The 19981-nt window shown below is 28.4% G+C and overlaps 3 protein-coding genes across 3 annotated transcripts; 1 reads left to right on the top strand and 2 right to left on the bottom strand.

The window, feature by feature from the left end:
• Positions 1-835: 835 nt before the first annotated feature.
• On the bottom strand, positions 836-1370 carry LOC126553325 (putative nuclease HARBI1). The gene is made up of 2 exons (XM_050208505.1): positions 1151-1370; positions 836-1093 (listed from the first exon to the last, which is right to left on the bottom strand). Exons 1-2 carry the CDS (start codon positions 1280-1282, stop codon positions 842-844), a joined length of 384 nt encoding a protein of 127 aa, XP_050064462.1. The 5' UTR covers positions 1283-1370; the 3' UTR covers positions 836-841.
• Positions 1371-4876: 3506 nt separating this feature from the next.
• Positions 4877-5638, bottom strand: LOC114127832 (tigger transposable element-derived protein 4-like). The gene has a single exon (XM_050208508.1). The coding sequence runs from the start codon at positions 5636-5638 to the stop codon at positions 4877-4879; it is 762 nt and encodes a 253-aa protein (XP_050064465.1).
• Positions 5639-13340: 7702 nt separating this feature from the next.
• Positions 13341-18547, top strand: LOC126553341 (uncharacterized). Its single transcript, XM_050208519.1, has 6 exons — positions 13341-14067; positions 16592-16764; positions 16828-17008; positions 17073-17257; positions 17325-17490; positions 18035-18547. The coding sequence occupies exons 1-6, from the start codon at positions 13341-13343 to the stop codon at positions 18493-18495; spliced, it is 1893 nt and encodes a 630-aa protein (XP_050064476.1). The 3' UTR covers positions 18496-18547.
• Positions 18548-19981: the final 1434 nt, after the last annotated feature.

Raw genomic sequence — 19981 nt, 5'->3', positions numbered from 1 at the left:
TCCTATGTGAACCTGTTATTCCTGAATCCATATCTTTAAACAAAAATTATCATCTTTGAGTCAACCATACTTGTCTAATACTTCTACTCCTTCAATATCCACTGCATCTACTTCCAATCCATCCAACAAAAGCATATATAATTCCTCTATGAAATCTAGTAACAGCAATAATTTTGAAACTGAGTCCAAACAAATTTCATCAAAAAGAGTATATGACGGCTTAACAACATTAAATAATAAAAGATTAACAAAAATTGACAATAGCACTAAATTTGAAGAAGAAATATATAATAATAAAATTAAAAAAAGTAAAATTGATGTTGAAATAAGTGAAAATTATGAAAAGGAAAAATTTGAATCTGAAATCCGTCAAAATAAAATTCGTGAAGAAATATTATTAACCGAATTGATGCACAAGAAAAAAATGTTTGGGATTGAATAAGTTATTTATTAATATTTATTTAGAACCAACTTATATTTTATTGTTATTTATATATATTACATTACTAAGCTACTAGGTATATTCTTATATAATATATACTACTTTATTCTCATATATTATATGACTATATTCTTATATTATTTATATATTACTATATTATTAGAATATTTTATATTATATTGTTAATTTAATAATAACCATTTTTTTTTCAATTTTATTTTATTCTAATGAATTATGATAATTTTTAAACTTAAAATGTATTATAATATTTATATTATGTGTTGGTATAAAGTATAATACATTTTTTATTATTATTAAGAATTAATTTATAATTTTTATCAAAAATAAATTTTTATTTTTTATGTAAAAACAGAATTAATTAATTGTGTCCTAACTAAGTTACCCGTCTAGTACCTGTCTAGCAGGGTTAACATAAACTGCATTTAATAATTCATTATTTATTATATTGTCATGATCTTCTGGCATTTCATCATTTTGCTGTTTCAACATATTATATAAAACAGCAGTAGCAACAATTGTCATCATAGTTGTGTTCAGCTGTGTACGTATTCCTACTGCTAACACAGGAAATCTCCGTTTCCACACACCAAACATCCTTTCCACAACGTTTCTTGAGCCAATGTGGGCTCTCTATTATGTAAAATAAAATCATGTATATGGATCTAAAGACTTGTATCTAAATTATACCTGAAATCGTTTCTCTGCCTCAGTATTAGGATTAAGGAGAGGAGTCATAAGGTAGTCACGACAAGGATACCCACCATCTCCTAATAAAAAGCAATTTCCAAATTCATAATTTTTAAATTGAGCTCTTATCATGCTATTATCAAAAACTGTGCTATCAAGGACTGAACCAGGCCACCTATAAAATCATAATATAATATGTACCCATTGCTATTATTGATGTTTTTTTTTTACCTAGCGACAATATTCATTATATTCAAATTGCTGTCACATATGGCTTGAACATTAAACGAAAAATATCCTTTCCGATTCCTAAAACGTTCTCCTATGTTGGCGTTAGGTGACTGTATTTTAATGTGTGTACAGTCCACAGCACCGATAACCCTAGGAAATCCACGTAAATGGTAAAATCCAGTTTGAATGATATTCCTCTTTTCGACATTTCTTGGAAAATCAATAAACTGGGAACGAAGTCGACAATTTGATTGTGATACACGTTTTATTGTTCTACAAATTGTCGATTTATGTACGTGCACATGATCTCCAATTACAGCCTAATGAATTATTCCAAAATATTTATAAACAAGTAATATAATAGCATCTTTGTTCTCTGTGTGATACAGGGGGTGTGAAATATATAGTTGGACATTGAGTTTAATTTTCGATAACATTTTTATTTTATATATAAAAAATGGTAATAACCACGATCGCTAATAAAAAAGTATTTCGTTTTATATTGTTGGTTAAATTATCATAGTTTAAAAAAATGGCCAGAAAACCCCGAATAATGGATATTATTGTATAATATAAGAAATTTAATAAACAATTTGAAAATTAAAAATTGAAAGATAAGTATTAAATGTCATTGTAAAAACATAGACTATTATAGTATAGTATAAGTACTAAGTAGTATGGTATCGTATTTTTTTATGATATACAACCATTAAGAAAGAAATCGTAAATTTGCCACTGCGCATTGTCTAACTAAAGAATAGGTTAAATAAGTACCTGTAATAGAAAGAAGGTAATTTGTACATTAATTAACATACGTTTTAATTTATCTACAACTGAGAGATAAGTTTTCATTCTAAGAAATTTTTTACTAATGGAAAAGGGCCCTTAGATCTACCAGGATAGTCGAATTGCACTTATTACCTAAAAAGAAATGGTCGAATTGTACTTGAGTTGAAAAAAGGTAATGGTCGAACTGCACTCGGATAAAATACAGGTAGTAGTCGAACTGCACTTGTGTTCAAAAAAGGATTTCCCACAAAAATATCATGCATTTGAAGGGATATAACGTTTAGAAAACACTCATTAGATGCAGAATACTAATACAAGATTTTAAACTACATGGTCATGTTACTAGAAAAAATATAAATTATATAGAAAAATATATTACTTTTATGCTCAAAAACGAATTTTTAATTAGCTAAAATTTTAATTGGAGTTTGTTATTAGTTTATTACTACAAAAAAATGATCGAAATGAAAAAAAAAAATGTATTAATGACAATATTTATTATATTAACGTTTAAAAAAAAAAATTAAAATATATATATATATATATATATAATATTATATTAACATGATGTATGTATAAAACTATCATTTTTAATCACACCAATGATTAAAATCATTGTCAGTTCTAAGCCTGTAAGTGGGAAAGGAAATGAGTATTTTTTAAACGTTTAACTCCTTCAAATGCATGATATTTTTGTAATAATACCTTTTTTGAGCCCAAGTGCAGATCGACCATTACCTTTTTTCAATTCAAGTGCAATTCGACCATATCCAGATCTACTTAGTTATTCTAATATATTTAATTATATTTAAAATACTTGAAATGCTCCTGTGGCGTAATAACGTAATGTTACTAAAATTTGAATTTCTGGAGAAATCGCGAAACTTCTACGAGAATTGCGTAATTCTCCACCAATCAAATTACATAAAAAACCAAACGTTTCCTTCGATATTTACAAATTATGTACATTTTAGTGTATATTTATTAAGCTACTATATTCATACGTTATATATAGGTAGTAAGTACCTATACCTAATACTTTTTTAAAATAACTTGCCTAAAACGACACTTGAAATCAATGTCGTCAAATTCCTCCAAAGGATTTGATCGATCTCTAAATAACCTTGGTCTAGGTAAATAATACACAATATCCAGAACAAATTCATCATCAGAAATTGACATACTTGTATCAGAACTTGACATTTCAAACTTTATTTTTAAAGGTACAACGTACAAAACATAAAATAAAATTATGCGAGTACCTACTACTAACTACAGGACACAGTGACTACGTGATAACAGTAGAGTTATCGAATCATTAAAATTTAAAGAGCCGAAATCGGTCCATTAGTTTAATGAGCTGGTAACCTATATTTTAACGGCCCAATAAATCTATTGAACGTTTAAAGATTGTTTAACGGATCAATAAAATTTTAATCATTCGTTACAGCGCTAACGGATCGTTAAACGTTTAACGAACGTTCATGCAACCCGGCATTAATATGCAAATCGAATCGCGGCCACAGCAACCAATTAAAGCGTGCTGCTCATAAGCGTCATCTATGGTGAACAGTTTATATGCGGTAGTCACGAAATATCGTTGTGATAGTTATTGAGTTAACGACGGGGCGCGCTGTATATTTCTCGTTACATATATTTTATCTTAACTAAGAATGACTACAGATGGCAACAAAATATTGTCCAGTTAGTAAGAATTCCCCATTAATTAAGTTGTATTGGTGAGCCTAAGTTTAATATTATGGGGTTAATTTTTTTTTACTATTAAATCGTAGCGAATTATTGAAGTTACAAGATTTAGAGTGGTTTATTTTTGAGATCATCGAAAGAAAAACCAAAATCGTTAATCCGCTAGTACTACAGCAAATTAATTAAATCGCAACTTACTTAAAATCAAACATCGAGGTAGTAACTAGAACCCTTGAATATAATATGACAAATCGTGTGAAAAGAATTAACGTTGTCATTGCAACACATGTTAACGACTACATTTTCATGAGTCAGCTTCAATTATATGCATCTGAACATATCACACATAGATGGTTGGACGAATTATAAAAAGATGAGTTATGAAAAAATATATTTATTTTTCTTATTTCGTTATTAATATTCTATATTTTATAAAAATATTCCGACGAGTGCTCTAAACCTTTTTCACCAACATCGTTTTACAGTACCTATAATAAATGAGGTAATATATCAAAATCTAACCCATAAAATAATATATATTTATATATTCCATGTTTTAGGAAATTGAATCTGTTATCTCGTCCAAGTCCCCTCCACATTACAGATAAGCTGTATAGATGAAAACGATGGACCATACGGACTACAGTATAACAACTTCGCAGTGCCTTAACCCATAAGATGAAGCTCTATTTAATATACTATTTTTGTATGATATTTGTGTAAAATAAAAACAAGACTGATATTTAAAAAAAACTTATTATTAATAATAAGGTTATAAAAATATTTACAAGGTAAAAATAAAAAGTACAGTTTTCTAATATCGCCACTAAACGGGTTAAAAATTATAATCTTATCATGCAGTGTTAAACAATAAACTGCAATCTTTTCTGAAATAGCTGTCCGTTTTAAATTCTACTGGTAGGTCTATGGTCGATGATTTGACATTATCGTTCTGATGCAATCAAACGACAACTACGATACCAGACTTTTTAAAGCAGTTCACATACATGAAGTTGTAACTTTCATCCAAGCATTGTGCGACATGTGAATTGCCTGTAGCACTGTCATGTTCTTAGCTATGTCGTTACCACTCCCTTGTCCGTCATCGATTGCGTCAATAATTTGCCTACTCATATCGGACCTGTAAAAAGTCTTAAAAGCTTTGATGATACCCTGATCAAGGGGCTGAATTAAAGACGTTGTATTGGGAAGAAGAAATACCAGTTCAATGTTCTTTAAAGAAAATTTGGGATGCGCTGTACAATTGTCCAAAATTAGAGCGATTTTGTGATCAAGTATTGAATCCCATTTTCTCAAATAACTTTCAAAAATAAAAGATGTCATCCAAGCATTTATATTGCTGAAGTAGTCAACAGGTAAGTTCTTGACACCTTTAAAACATCTTGGTTGCTTACTTTTACCAATGACTATTGTTTTTTTTTTTACAGTACCCGTCATATTGCACGTTAAAGCCACAGTGATCCTCGCTTTATTCTTTTTCCCTACAGAGGCCGGTGCATTTTTTAAAACCATGCAATAGTCAGGTGTTGCTCTATAGTACAGCCCTGTTTCATCTAAATTAAAGATGTTTTCTGGACCGTATTTATTCAAAACAGTTGGCCACGTTGTTTTAATCCAAGAATCAGCACCACTCGCATCTGCGTCTTGTTTTTCTCCATGAAGTTTTTTGTAAACAATATAGTGGCGATCTTTCCACCTAGTCAACCAACCATCAGTTGCATTAAAATTAATTTCTCTCATTTTTTTGGCAAGTCATTGGCTTTTGTCATTAATATGCTGCGATTTATAGGAGCATTCATAGCGATAGCTTGCTTAAACCACATGAAAAGAGCTTCATCGGTTGCCTTACTTTTGCTCTCACGTTTACGTTTTCTATTTTGAGATTCAGTGCAGTCACTTATTTCGTTACGGGATTTCAGTAACTTATTTAATGTTGACTGCGGAATGCCCAATTGTTGTGCTGCTAATCTCTGATTCGTCTTCTCGGGAAGCTTGTCATAATCGGCTAGGACACTTTTTTTTTCACTTATTGAAAGCGCACTTCTACTAGCCATAATACACTATACAAACAATACACTACACGCTAAACATAAAGTGCACCGAACAACGCAACGGACGAAAACAAACTGCGTATAAGTCTATACGTACGAGTATACTGTCATCCGTATACACTATACATAGCGGTAATAACGGGAACACAAACGGTTTCAAACATATACGATATTACGATAGGAAGTACACTCATTACGTGGGTCACATTAGATAAGATTAGGACGGCCATTCGTAATCGTTTTTCCCCCTTTGTGTACATAAAAATAGGTAATTTTATTATAAATTTTATTTCTGACATGATTTTTTCTGATCACTATAACCGAAAACCTGATCACAGTACGTGACGAAAAATGCACTGAAGACGGCTGTTTGTTCCGTTCCTGACATTTTTGATCACTAAAGCGGCTGATTCTTATAACCAGTGAACACTATAAGCGGCGACCACTGTATTTTCATAATTAATACATTATTTGATGTTTCGAAGTATAAGTAATTATTACTAATAATCATATGATAAATTTATATATTCTGTATATTCATTATGTCGAAAATAGTAGACATTAGGTATGTCGTTTATGTAATTATTATTTATTGTAGTTAACAGGAGCAGCTCAATTTTACAATTGTGTTAATCTGCAACAAATATTTAAACAATAACTAGTCAAATTATGAATTAAATTAAATATGAAGTTTTTGGTATAGCTAGTGACAGATAACAAAACTCAATCTTCTCTTTAACTTGTAAATAACACATAAAATAAAATAATAATAATCAATCTTCTCATTAACTAATAATAGTAACATTTTTTAGTTTTAAAATGTAAATAACAAATAAAATAAAATGAATTAAAACCAATATTCTTTTTCTAGCGAGCTCAAAAAAACTAGCTTTGACATTCTTTTACCTTGTAATCTATTTCTTGTTTTTGAAAGCGTACTGCGTAGCACTTAATTTAGAAATCAGTCGCTCAGATGGAACTGAGGTTGCAATTATTCCTATCTTCTGCCTTGCTATTTTATGTAAGTTGGGATACATGCTATCCATTACTTCCCATGCGTCTAGAGGCGAAGTATCCAAGTTACTTACAACAGGTTTTGCTAAGAAATCATAAAGCTAAAAAGAAAAAAATTAATTAAGTTTTACTATACTGTTAGAGAATAATACAATATTCAATTATTACTTCCTGATAAATCGGTTCAGTCCTATCTTCAATTTGAATATTTGCTTTGGAAGTATGGTAAGTCCATAAATCAAATGAGTTTGTTGTTGAAACTTCTGTTACTTCAGGTTCATTTAGTTGAATTTGAGTCCTTTGATTCAGCTCCAGTTTCATCAACATTTTTTTAAATTTTTCAGTTGCCCTAGCACAGTTAACAGGATCTTTAAAATGGAGTGTTTTGAATCTAAAATTACAAAATTAAGATAATAATTAAGGTTTAAGAAAAAAATGTTTTATGAATTACTAACCTAGGATCCAATAATGTTGCGATAGGAAAATCATTAAATATTTCTAAGTTGTTAAATTTTGTATAAAGTTAATTTAATAAATTTTTTTTGAACATATTGACAAAGCTTTTACAACATTTTTATATCGAATAAAAAAAAAATGAATACATTTGTACTTAGCAACCCATCTTGTACCGCTATGTTGGGGTTCTTTTAATACATTTTCGCAATCTTTTTGGACTTCAGAAAATATGCTATGGCGTAAAGTTGAACTTGATTGAAATGCATAAATTACTTCCAGTAATCCTATCGTTTCGTCAACTATTTCAACCGATTTAGCAACATCGACTAAAACTAAATTTAATCGATGCGCGTAACAGTGTAGGTATATACGGACATTTGTTTTTAGAGAGCTCTCTAATTTTTATTAGTACCCCGTTGGTAGAGCCTGACATCACTGACGCACCGTCGTAAGACCGACTAATACATTTTTCAATGTCTAAACCAACCACATTTAAAAATTCGATAATACAATGAGTGAGACCTTGTGCATCCAACTTTAATACTTGTACAAATCCTAAAAATCGTTCTTTAATAATTTATTTATGTACATACCTTATGCATATTGACATATTTTATTCTAACGTTGAAGCATCTCGAGCTTCTTCTACAATTAAACTGTACACCGAACTACCTTCATTAACTTCTTTAACAATAGTCTGTGTAATAATATTGGAAGACGCAAGTAAAATATCATTTTGTACAATGTCTGATGTGTATTTTGCATTTTTAGGCAAAGACTTTTAAGTCTTTATTACATTTTTCGTTTTCTAAACATAGTAAATCAACTAATTCTTTTAAATTACCTTGATTGTTTTGTTTATTCAGTATTTTCTAGATATTTGTTTAAAGAAGTATTTATATAATAATGATTGCGTAAACCAATGTCTTGCCGCGCGCAATATAAAATAAAACGAATATTACTTTTTAGTATTTCTCGACTTTTAGTTATATTTTCTTCAACATGACTATTAATTTGCAATGTGACCGCACCAACACTTTTCGATGTTACAAAACCTTGATACTTTGCAAACGAAGTTTTATGTGAATTTGCCTCATTATGTTTTTTTGTCATTCCTGAAATATTTTTCCAATCACTGTACCCTGAAACTATTAAAACATATTGCTGTTTTTCATGAGATGTAAAAGTAGCAACATTACGACAATAAAAACAAAAAATTGCATCCAATTGAACTGAATATTTAATCAAAGGGTATATTTTATAGTCTGGTGCTATTTTGTATATTAAAAAGGTTAAAGTTGAACCTTGATTTAAGTGTTTAGTAGTTGATTTTTCATCTCGCAAGTTTTTAAACATCGGACTCGATCCAACAGATGAATTCAACACCGTGATTCACATTATAACACCATCAGGTTTTGTAAATATTTCCGCCGATTTTCTCAAACGTATTTTCCGACTTATGGGAAACATTCTATCATTTATACTCGAACAACCATAAAAGTATAAGCGTAATTTATTTTTGGATTCCGATTCAATTACAATATCTAGTATGGTGTACCAAGGAGAGAATATGCTCATTATAGAGTCTAAAATACAAGATGGATGTCGCATACTGTTAAATCGTAACGACTTATTGAAGTTACAAGATTTAGAGTGGTCAATTTTCGAGATCATCGAGAGAAAAACCAAAATCGTTAAACCGCTCGTAATACAGCAAATAAATCAAATCGCGTCATACTTAAAAACAAATACCAAGGTTGAAACTAGAAACGACAAATCGCGTGAAAAGCATTAACAACATTTTCATTGCAACACATGTAAATGACTACAATTTCACAAGTCAGCTTCAATTACATGCAGCTGAACATATCGCACAAAGATAGTTGGACGAATTAGAAAAAAAGATGAGGTAAGAAAAAAATATTTTTTTCTTATACCAATATTAATATATTATATTTTATAGGGATACGAGAAACCTTTTTCACCGCCATCATTTTACACTATACTTAATGAGGTAATATAACAAAACCTACTTTTTAAAAAACCAATATTTTAATATTTCATGTTTTAGGAAATTCTTTCTGATATCTCCCCTCCATCACAGACAAGCTGTACAGACGAAAACGATGGACCATACGAACCGCAATACAATACTTATACAGATGAAAACGATGACCATACGGACCACAGTACAACATTACCAACTCACTACCCAAAAGACGACACACTGTTTAATGTACTTTTGTGTAAAATATTTTTGTATACGATTTGTATAGTATTTGTGTAAAATAAAAACAAGTCAGTTATTTTTAAAAAAAGTTTTTCTTTTTATTTATTAATAATAAGGTAATAAAAATATTTACAAAGTAAAAATAATATAATTTACAAGGTAGAAAAAAAATAATTACAAGTAGAAATAATATATATATTTATCCCAACAAAACATAAATGTAAAATGATAGCCAAGTTCAATTAAATAATATGCTTTGGTTGTTGACTTCAACGACAAAAGAAGTGAGATCTAAATGGATGCCAAATTCAATGGTCAGTCCTGAAATTTATTTATAACAACATAAAATATAATTTCTTCTTATCACCTAGGATAATGTTTTGAAGCCTAAGGTCTGACTTGGCTAGTTGTCATATACGAATTATTATTCAGTACCAACCAAAACAGTCATGGAAGAGCACTGTGTTCGATAGCTAGTTTCTACCAGCAAGCCAAATTTTTAGAAGGATAAAAAAGAACTTACAACTTTAGAACTTGCGAAGGCTATAACATAATTCGTACATGGAAACTAGCCAAGTCAGAATTTAGGCTTCAAAACATTATTCTAAGTGATAAGAAGAAATTATATTTTATGTTGTTATAAATAAATTTCAGGACTGACCATTGAATTTGGCATCCATTTAGATCTCACTTCTTTTGTCGTTGAAGTCAAAAACCAAATCATATTATTTAATTGAACTTGGCTATCATTTTACATTTATGTTTTGTTGGGATACCATTACTTTTTTGTAAGTAAATAATTAATAACTATTAAATCATATTAAAATAATTTTCAAATGGTTTTTAATAAACTATTGTATTTTCCTACATAAGTATAAAAAAAAAAATAAATTTAATTTAATTTTTTTTTTTTTTTTTTAATTTAATTTAATTTTTTTTAAAATTTTTTAATTTAATTTTTCAATTTAAGTCAACACTACATTAAAGCAGAGGCAATTAATTAATTGATTGAAAAATAAAACATAATAGATAATTAATTGCAAAATTATAATAAAATCAATTGATAAAAAATTAAAAATTAAAAAATTAAAAAAAAATTAAAAATTAAAAATCTTCAAGTTTCTAATTTTTTCCTTTGTATTAACCTAACTACCTATCTGTATGGCAAATTTGAACTTTCTAGGTCATCTGGAACTGGGTTAGAATTTTGATCTATAGGTAAGTCAGTCAGTCATAAAAATGACGATTTTGGGACGTTAATATCTAAATAACGGTTTGAGGTATGTTTATGAAATTTGGAAAACATATGTATCTCGTAAGTCTCAATATACGTATGAGCCAAATTTGACATGTTTATGTGGAATAGTTTTTGAGTTATGAGGGGGTCAAAAGTGGCTCCAAATGGTTCGTGTAATATTACACACGGTGCTGCTCGCTAGTTCTGTAGCTAGAACTTGGCTTGACACGCTACCGCGTGTCTAGATGTATAAAAAAATTAGTTTTCTAACATCACCGCTAAACGGGTTATAAGTTATAATCTGATCATGTAAAATTAAACGATAAGCTGTGGTTTTCACAGGAATAACCGTATCCGTTTCAAATTCTACTCGTAGGTCTATGGTCGATGATTTAACGTTATCATTCTAATGCGATAAATCGACAACGACGATTGGAACATATGTTTGAAAAACATTTTTTGATAACAATGGTTCAGAATAATCTCTCTCGTAATACGATTTTTGAAAGTCTGTATAGGCTTTATACAGTAAGCTGATGGTATTATTTTTAAAATCAGCACGAAAGTCTTCATATGGAAACACTTCAGAATTTAAGTGTACCTTAAGATTTTTTAGTTGGCAGTGGTCAATGCGCCCAGCGTCGTTTTCTATATTTTTTTTTTCTATCTGTTTGTAATCCAAACAAAATAAATCTAGGTTTTTCAAGCAAGCTGCTAGACTTTATCGTCCATGAATGTGAAGTATTTCTAGGTAGTACAGAATATTCACATAGATCCCAGGTTCTGAACGCACATGATAACGTTTTACGTGAATCTATCACTTTCAACAGTTTTAATTTTTCTTTATCATTAACTCTGATTATAGGCATCTTCCATATCACTTTAATCAATTCAATCGTAATTTTTTTTTTTTTTTTCAACGTTTTCGGGGGTTCCGGTTTGCGTCATACGTAATGCGTCTAAATCGGTAGACGAGCGATTTAAAATCAGTTGTTGATTGCAATTTAGTAGGTAATATTTTTTTATAATCTTCGCAAAATCCGAATAAATGTTTTAGAGGTATACAACCGGTAAATACATCGTTGCTCATAAAATTTTTATTATCTTCGCCGTCCATGCCCGAGTCCCAAGCACAATTGTCTAACGTATTCAAGTCACTTGGTGTATATGAACAGTATGCTTTCAGGCAAGACGATACTCCGGATGATTTCAATTTTTGTATTTCTATTCCGTTTATTTCATATCGCATTTCGGAGTATAAAAATACCAAACCATTATTCGAAAAACGTACGTCTCCTTCAGCATCTAAAGGTTTTCTTAGCTTTCCTTCAATGTAAATATAACTTTCACACGGTAGAGTGTACACTGAAAAAAAAATCTTGGACTTCATTGACAATACTGTCTTGTTAAACTTTAACAATATTTAAATTTGTCATCATAATAATAGTATGTCATTCAAACAATATATTTGTTAAATTTATAATTGTTTTATCATGATAACAATCTATATTATCAATGTTGTTGGCAAAAAATGTATTTAATTGATAAGTTATTATTAAAATGACAATACCAATATTATCATTTTTGTTATATTTGTTTGTACTTATCACGGAGTACATAACTATTTATAACTATGGGTTTTCTGAAATAACCCAAAGGTCGACAGCAACATTATCATCGTGACAATTATATTACCAAATTAACAATTGACTATTATAAACGTAGCCGCCTAGTGGCGACCAGCGTATTCTCATGAGTCGTGATTCGTGGGTAAACCTGGCCGGAGTATTTAGTTGTCAATAATCATTATAATAATATTAAATATTTAATTTAATAATTCTTGTACGGAACTACGGAAGTTAGCTTACGGCATACGCGCAATTGCATTGACGCATTGGATCCACAGATTAAGAATAATATTGAATTATTTGAATTGGATCACAAACTTGGATCAACATTATTGTTTACTGTGCTATTTATTTTGAAAATTATTTTCTGTGATCTGTCGTGTTATATATTATTTTTTCTGATATTGCTGTCAACACCTGCTACCTCCAAGATCCTATACTGGCTAATGACTATACTCAACTTATATGTCACACACTTATACTATAATATGCTTACTGGTAAGTCTTTGTATATTTTTATTTACTTTTATTGTTAGTGGTGCAACTAGACTTCGCTAAACATCTTTATAATAGGTGTATGTTTCACCAAGAGTTAATATCTTAATATGTCTTAGTTATAGTATGCACCACTATTTGTTATAAATTTTAATGTTCAGGTATAAGACCTCGTATATGACTTTATAATTATAATTACACAGATTAATTTTATATTTAAAGGTATTCTATAAATATTCCGAAGCAGTTGTAAAAAAGTTTCCTTTAATTTGTATGTAAGTTAGAGTAAGTTATTGTCACTACCTGTTGTCAATTGCTATAATATTTTAAAATGATTTGTTATGTATGTAAATTTAATACTGATAGTTGGAAATCGTTAGTGTATCATTTTAAAATTTTCCATTTGTTAAAATCTGATAGCAATTATACATGCTGTGAAGAAACTTGTACACAGTCTTTTCTTAACTTGGCTACATTTAAAAGACATCTTCATAAAAAGCATTTAACGCCTCTATTAGAACCTGAACCAGAACAATCATCTTCCAATAACTCTCCACTATTACTTCAATGTACTGAAAGTGCTGATATCCATAATGTTTTACCTGAAATTCCTATTAATACAATTCCAATCAATCTTGATCTGTTTAGTGAAGCTATATATAAGTCTGCAATTGAGTTTATAGTCGGTTTGCACAACAATAACAATTTTACTAGAGTGGATATTATATCAATACAAACTGGAATAGTAGATTCAATTATTGCTCCAGTTGTATCTATGTTAAAAGCAGTAATCGATGACGAAATTAAAGAACCTATTTCACGTGGTAAATTTCATAGAGTAACTTCGGTTATAGAAAATATTTTTCAATATTGTAATTCTGAATATCGTTTAATAGATTGGCTAAAAAAAAATGATTTCTTATGTAATATTTATCAGTTTACTATAAATAAAGAAATTAGCCCTGTTCAATGTATTGGTGAAAGTGTATACGATGAAAAAAACACTACAGGAGCTCTTTTACCTTTAAAGTTCCAATTTAAAAAATATTTTGAGCAAGGTGATAATTTTAAAAAACAGTATACTAAATTAAATTTCTATAAAAACAATGAAAGTACATCAATGGAAAATTTTGTCCAAGGAAATCTCTGGAAAAAAAAAGGTTTTCAACCTAACAAAATATGTATTCCTTTTTTTTTATATACAGATGAATTTGAAATTAATAATCCTTTAGGTTCGCATTCTAATTTTCACTCTGTTTCTGCATTTTATTATAGCTTCCCCCTAGAAGATAATTGTTCAAAATTATCTAATATATATTTAGCTGCATTAATAAAGCATGTTGATCTTAAATTATTTGGAAATGATCAATGTTTACATGGTTTGGTAAATGAAATAAATATGCTTGAAAAGGAAGGAATAGATATTGTAACACAAGAAGGTACTTTTCATGTACACTTTATTTTGGGTATAATATTAGGAGATAATTTGGGACTTAATAGTATATTGGAGTTTAGTAAATCGTTTTCAGCAAAATTCTTCTGTCGCTTCTGTAAAGCAGATAAGGTTGCTACTTGGGTTATGCATGAAGAAGACTTGAGTTGTTTACGTAATGTTCAAAATTATTCTGAAGATATTGAAACTATGAATTTTGCTGAAACTGGTATTTATAAAGATTCGTTTTTAAATCAAATAACTAGTTTTCATGCAACTAAAAATTATTGTATTGATATAATGCATGATTTATTTGAAGGGGTTTGCCACTACGATTTATGTCATATTATAAGATATTATATTGATACCGCAAAACTATTTTCTTTAGAAACATTGAATAGTCGAAAAATGAATTTCAATTATGGACAAATAGAGATAGGTAATATTTCACCTCCTATAACAGCCCTTCATTTAAAAAAAAACCATTTAAAAATGTCAGCCAGGGAAGTCATGACTTTTATGCACTTTTTTCCTTTGATGATAGGAGATTTAATACCTGAATCTGATGAAGTTTGGGAGCTTTTTCGGTTATTACTTAAAATTACAGATATTTTGTTATCATACACTTTTACTGAGAATGCAATTTCATATCTGAAACAATTAATTTCCCAACATAATTTGTTGTACATAACTCTTTTCAATGATAATTTAAAACCAAAACATCACATTTTAGTCCATTATCCAACAATAATTCAAAATTCTGGTCCTCCTAGGCATTACTGGTGCTTTCGTTTTGAAGGTAAACACAGAGAATTAAAGATGTATGCAAGATCCACTACTTCTAGAAAAAATATTTCCTTGACATTAGCAAAAAAGTACCAGTTTAAATTTGCTTATGACTTAATGAGAGACCTAGATAAAAAAATTATTTTCAAAGATAAACATAAAGTTCTTACTAAATATACTGACATTATTAACAATAGTCTTAATATAACTTCATTACAGTATACATGTTATACTGAACTGAGATTTAATGGAATTTTATATAAGGTTGGTTATTATTTAACAAAGCAGTGTAATGAAATGTGCTTATTTAAAATATTGGAACTTATAACAATGAATAATAATCCAGACAATATTGTCTATATTTTGATCAAAAAAATTTTGTTAAATGGATTTAGTTCACATCTTGAATCGTTTATTGTTAGTGATAATGAGGAGGAAGATGGTTGTTTTGTTTTTAAAATAAATGAATTTAGTGGTCCTCCCATAAATGTAACAGTAGTTACATCAGGTCAAAAAATGATACGTTTAAAAGAATTCTACTAACTTAATAAATTTTTAATTAATTAAAATTATGTTTTAATATTTTATATGTATAATAAATATGTATCATTAAATTGTATCTCTATATATATATTTTTTTTTAACATTTATTAGAATATTTATAAGTTGTAAAGAAATGGAATATACGCCACATATAAGTGACTCATTTTTACATATGCTTCAAGTACCTTCTAGTACTGTAAGTACCATTTCTTTTTTTTAATAAATAACATTTTAAAAATGACACCTTAGTTATTTATGCATATTTTATTATACCAATGTTCATTTGTATTATTATTTATAATTTATATCTTAGCTCCCAGCTGAAGTAGTAGAAACTATGAATCCTGATTTATATCTTCAAAACAGTTTAACTAAAATGTCAGAGTTTCATTACCCAGTTGAAGATTTACCAATACTAAAGAAATTATTAGAAGATTGGGGATTAACATGTGTATATCAAACTTGTATTGGTAAAATAACTATAATGGGGAAACAGTGCACAGTTTATCACTCATTATTCTGTAAATATGTTTTTTGTGTAGATCAACTAATTGATATGAGTGCTCTCCGGCTTTTAAATACTAGACATATTGATAAATTATTATCAACATATCCATTAGGCATCCTAGTTAAATTTGAATCTCAACTGGAAAAATGGAAAAGCGGTTTAAATATTGTTGATATAGATAAACGAACAGAGCTTGCTGAAACATCAACGTTAGATATATCAATGAACAAAGCAAATTTAGAACCTCCTCTTAAATCTTTTAAATTAAGCCAAGAATTAAATGTTGATGTAATTCTAAATTCATCAACACAAGGTTCTTTAATATTGGACTATTATAGACAGAATAATAAGCTAAATGATGGTATTAGATCAACATTGGTTGACATACTTATTGGGCAAGTACTGTCACAGCGCATACCAATGTCTGTAAGCTTGGCTGAGTCTATAGCAGATCAAATAGTGGCAATATTTAATTCTGAAATTAAGGTAACTAAATTTTTTATTTATTGCTATCATAATAATAATAATTACCATAATAAAAATTTACAGGATACCTATTTCATAAAAATTGGATGCAATAAAAACCCAAAAGGCAAATTGTATGCCAAGTTTTATAATTCAATGAGAAATCTGAAAAATACTGGATTAGTTCATACTAAAACTAAATTAGAAAAAAATAAAACTGGTAGTGGAAATCAAGAGAAAGATGGTTGGACTGACAGAGAATTTGGTAAAATATTTAATTTATAAATGAAAATATACATACATACATATAATGTCTATATTATTTGCAGTATCAGAAAATGAAATAGATTATATATTGGATGAATTGAAACATAATGACAGTCCATTTCCAGATCTTGAAAAAAACTGGAAAGCAAGTGTAAACTATCGATTAAATTACATAAAATATTCAGAGTCAACAGCAAGTATATTGAAGACTTGGAAACAATATTCAATTCCTTATGGCCATAAGCTGGTAATTAATTGAAAAAATTATTTCTGTATTTTCTTATGTACCTATAAAGATTATATAATGTTTTCAGATTGATATTGATTACCATGCATTATTTCCTAATGGCGACTCTATATACCAAAACTTTGAAGAAAAGTCTCCAAAAATATTTGATTTATTGATGGAAAAAGTAAAGGATATAAACTGTCGCAAAATATTAGACAAAATACAAAGTAGTGATAACAATATAAGTGAAAGTGAGATATTTTTATGCTTTTTTCTTTATTTCTTATTTATCCGCATAGGTAGTCCATGATATGTATATTGTATATTATGTTTGAAATACATAGATCCCTAAATCCCTAATTTTATCACTGGTAAATCTTGTATGTATTTTACTTGAATTAATAAATTAATTTAAAGTTATTTAAGTAATGGGTAATAATTAAAAAAAAAAAATTTGTCACTCTCTTTAAGATGATTTATGTAATTAGTATATTATTATTATTATTATCAGATTTTTAATGCTGAAATAGTATAGTATATACCTAAATCATATAATACATAATATTATATCATGAATAGTTTGATATATTATAATATTATATAATAATTAAAAAGTTAATTATTAATAGTGGGTATTAATGTATTATATACCTATTTATTATTTATTGTTTGGGTGTTATTAAGGCTTCTAATGGGCACTTAAATTTTTATCAGAATATTTTGCTTGATTTGATGTACTTGCTTGTCTAACAATAACATGTGTATTGATATACTATTTTTTTAAATATTTAACAGATTCAAAAAACGCAGCTCTAATATATTTATTACATGCTGTATTTGCACCGACTTCAAAAAAAATCACCAAAGATGAAAATGGAAAGAAAAATCTTATTAAGTATTCAATCAAAGACTCTCAGGATAGTCTTATAGTTTTTGGTGAATCAGTAGAGGCCATGCAGCATCATTTTCAAAGTCTTAGAACCCAAGGCAACCCAATTCAGCCTTTTATTTTTATTGTTGGTTCTTTGTTTGCACAAAGAGAAATTTTAGTTTATTTTGATACAATTATATACAAGGTGCATTCAATCATACGGTCTGTAGAAGTATGCTACAAAATTTTTCATGTATTTAACTTAGAATATCCAACACAGTCCTACATTGTGTGGCTATTTATTCAAAATATATTTTTTGGTCTGAAATCAAAATTCGATAAACCACACCCTAAACTGGCACAAGTCTTATCAGAACTTAAATAATTATAATTTTTTTTTTTCATACATTTTATTCTACTTTATTATTTTATGCTACTTTATTTTAAATTTATTATAATAACCCGTGTATATTATGATAATATATTAAAAAATAATAAAAGTTTTTATTAATTTAACCAATACTTTTTCTTATTTATTTATTTTAACTAGTTTTAGTTTTAGTTTGTGTATGTTCTATGCTGCAAGAAATGATTATGAAATTAATACCTATAGAAAAAAAAATGTGTTTCATGAAAAATCAAATAAATTATGACTAGGTACTGTATTTTACTAATTAAATTCATATTTCAAAAATCAATTTTTAATAAATTAGCATCATAATCATTGAATTAACAAGACACATGGTCAAATAAAGATCAATATAACTGTTATTTCTACAAGAATATTTAGTGTAATTTGACAATTTAAATTTTAAAATTGATAACTATAAGTTTTTAAATCAATCATATAAATTATCAATTTATAAAAATATTTATCATGTTAACAATATTTACCTGCAGCAATTATTAGTATGCTGACAAGATAATTGTCACCACTACAATAACAGTAAATCTAATAACAATTCCTATTATCATTTCAACAATATGTTTCTCAAAATGATAAGATTATTTAATTACTTATTAACAATCTAATATACATTGGTTTAACAAAAATCTTGTCGGCTGAATAGTAACAAGATAATTGTCAAATCAACATACGTTTTTATTCATATGATACGGGTTTTTTTTTCAGTGTAAGATTCCATATTTTGAATATTTATTCTAATTTCATCATTGTATGAAAAAGACGTGTTTGAATACGGCGTGAACGAATGATATTGCATTTGCGTTATTTTACAATCGTCAACATAACCGGCCGTTACATCTAAATATGTGTCATCCATTATTGTAGTGAACGAAGAAAATCTAAGTTATTTTTCGTGAGCTTGAACTCGTTGTTTTTCGGTTTAGACTTAGGTGTTGACTTCTTAACTGCAGTCACTTTAATGACGGGTTTTTTTATTGCAGTAGTATTTATATTAAACTTGAGCGCCATCTTATCCGTGTGTTATTTGTAATCGAATCGTAATTGGTTCACCACGTAAATTTATCAATCGATCTTTATGATCTTTTAGTATGATTTCAACTTTACTTATAGAAGTAGTATTAAGACCATAAAAAACTAAATGTCTAGGCACTTCAACAATTTTATAGCCCACAGCAACAGTCGGATAAAATTCATGTATAATCTGGCTCGGCGATCCATCACAAAATGAGTCGGTTATTAAGTTGCACTCTATTTTTATACAGTTTATTTTCATTATGTTGACTGTATTTTCAGATTCGTGTGTAGTACCAGTAGTATATACAACATTTCTAAATCCTAATAATGTTGCTATACTGTTTTCGATTGAAAAGTCAATCTCATGGCTACAGGATATCATACACTTTAACGTGTTACCATCTGATTTTAATTCGAAAAAAGTTATATA

The sequence above is a fragment of the Aphis gossypii genome, unplaced genomic scaffold (assembly GCF_020184175.1).
Source record: "Aphis gossypii isolate Hap1 unplaced genomic scaffold, ASM2018417v2 Contig00205, whole genome shotgun sequence".
NCBI classification, from domain to species: Eukaryota; Metazoa; Arthropoda; class Insecta; order Hemiptera; family Aphididae; genus Aphis; species Aphis gossypii.
The sequence above is the reverse complement of the archived record's forward strand: the minus strand, read 5'-3'. Positions and strand labels throughout refer to the sequence as shown.

Excerpts from the sequence above, each read along its gene's own strand:
- LOC126553325 (XM_050208505.1), bottom strand. The coding sequence starts at position 1,282 with ATGATAAGAGCTCAATTTAAAAATTATGAATTTGGAAATTGCTTTTTA. Across the intron at positions 1,094-1,150 it reads AGGCAGAGAAACGATTTCAG|AGAGCCCACATTGGCTCAAG; the intron begins GTATAATTTAGA and ends TTTACATAATAG.
- LOC126553341 (XM_050208519.1), top strand. The coding sequence starts at position 13,341 with ATGATTTGTTATGTATGTAAATTTAATACTGATAGTTGGAAATCGTTA. Across the intron at positions 16,765-16,827 it reads TATTTAATTCTGAAATTAAG|GATACCTATTTCATAAAAAT; the intron begins GTAACTAAATTT and ends AAAAATTTACAG. Across the intron at positions 17,491-18,034 it reads TGATAACAATATAAGTGAAA|ATTCAAAAAACGCAGCTCTA; the intron begins GTGAGATATTTT and ends AATATTTAACAG.
- LOC114127832 (XM_050208508.1), bottom strand. The coding sequence starts at position 5,638 with ATGAGAGAAATTAATTTTAATGCAACTGATGGTTGGTTGACTAGGTGG.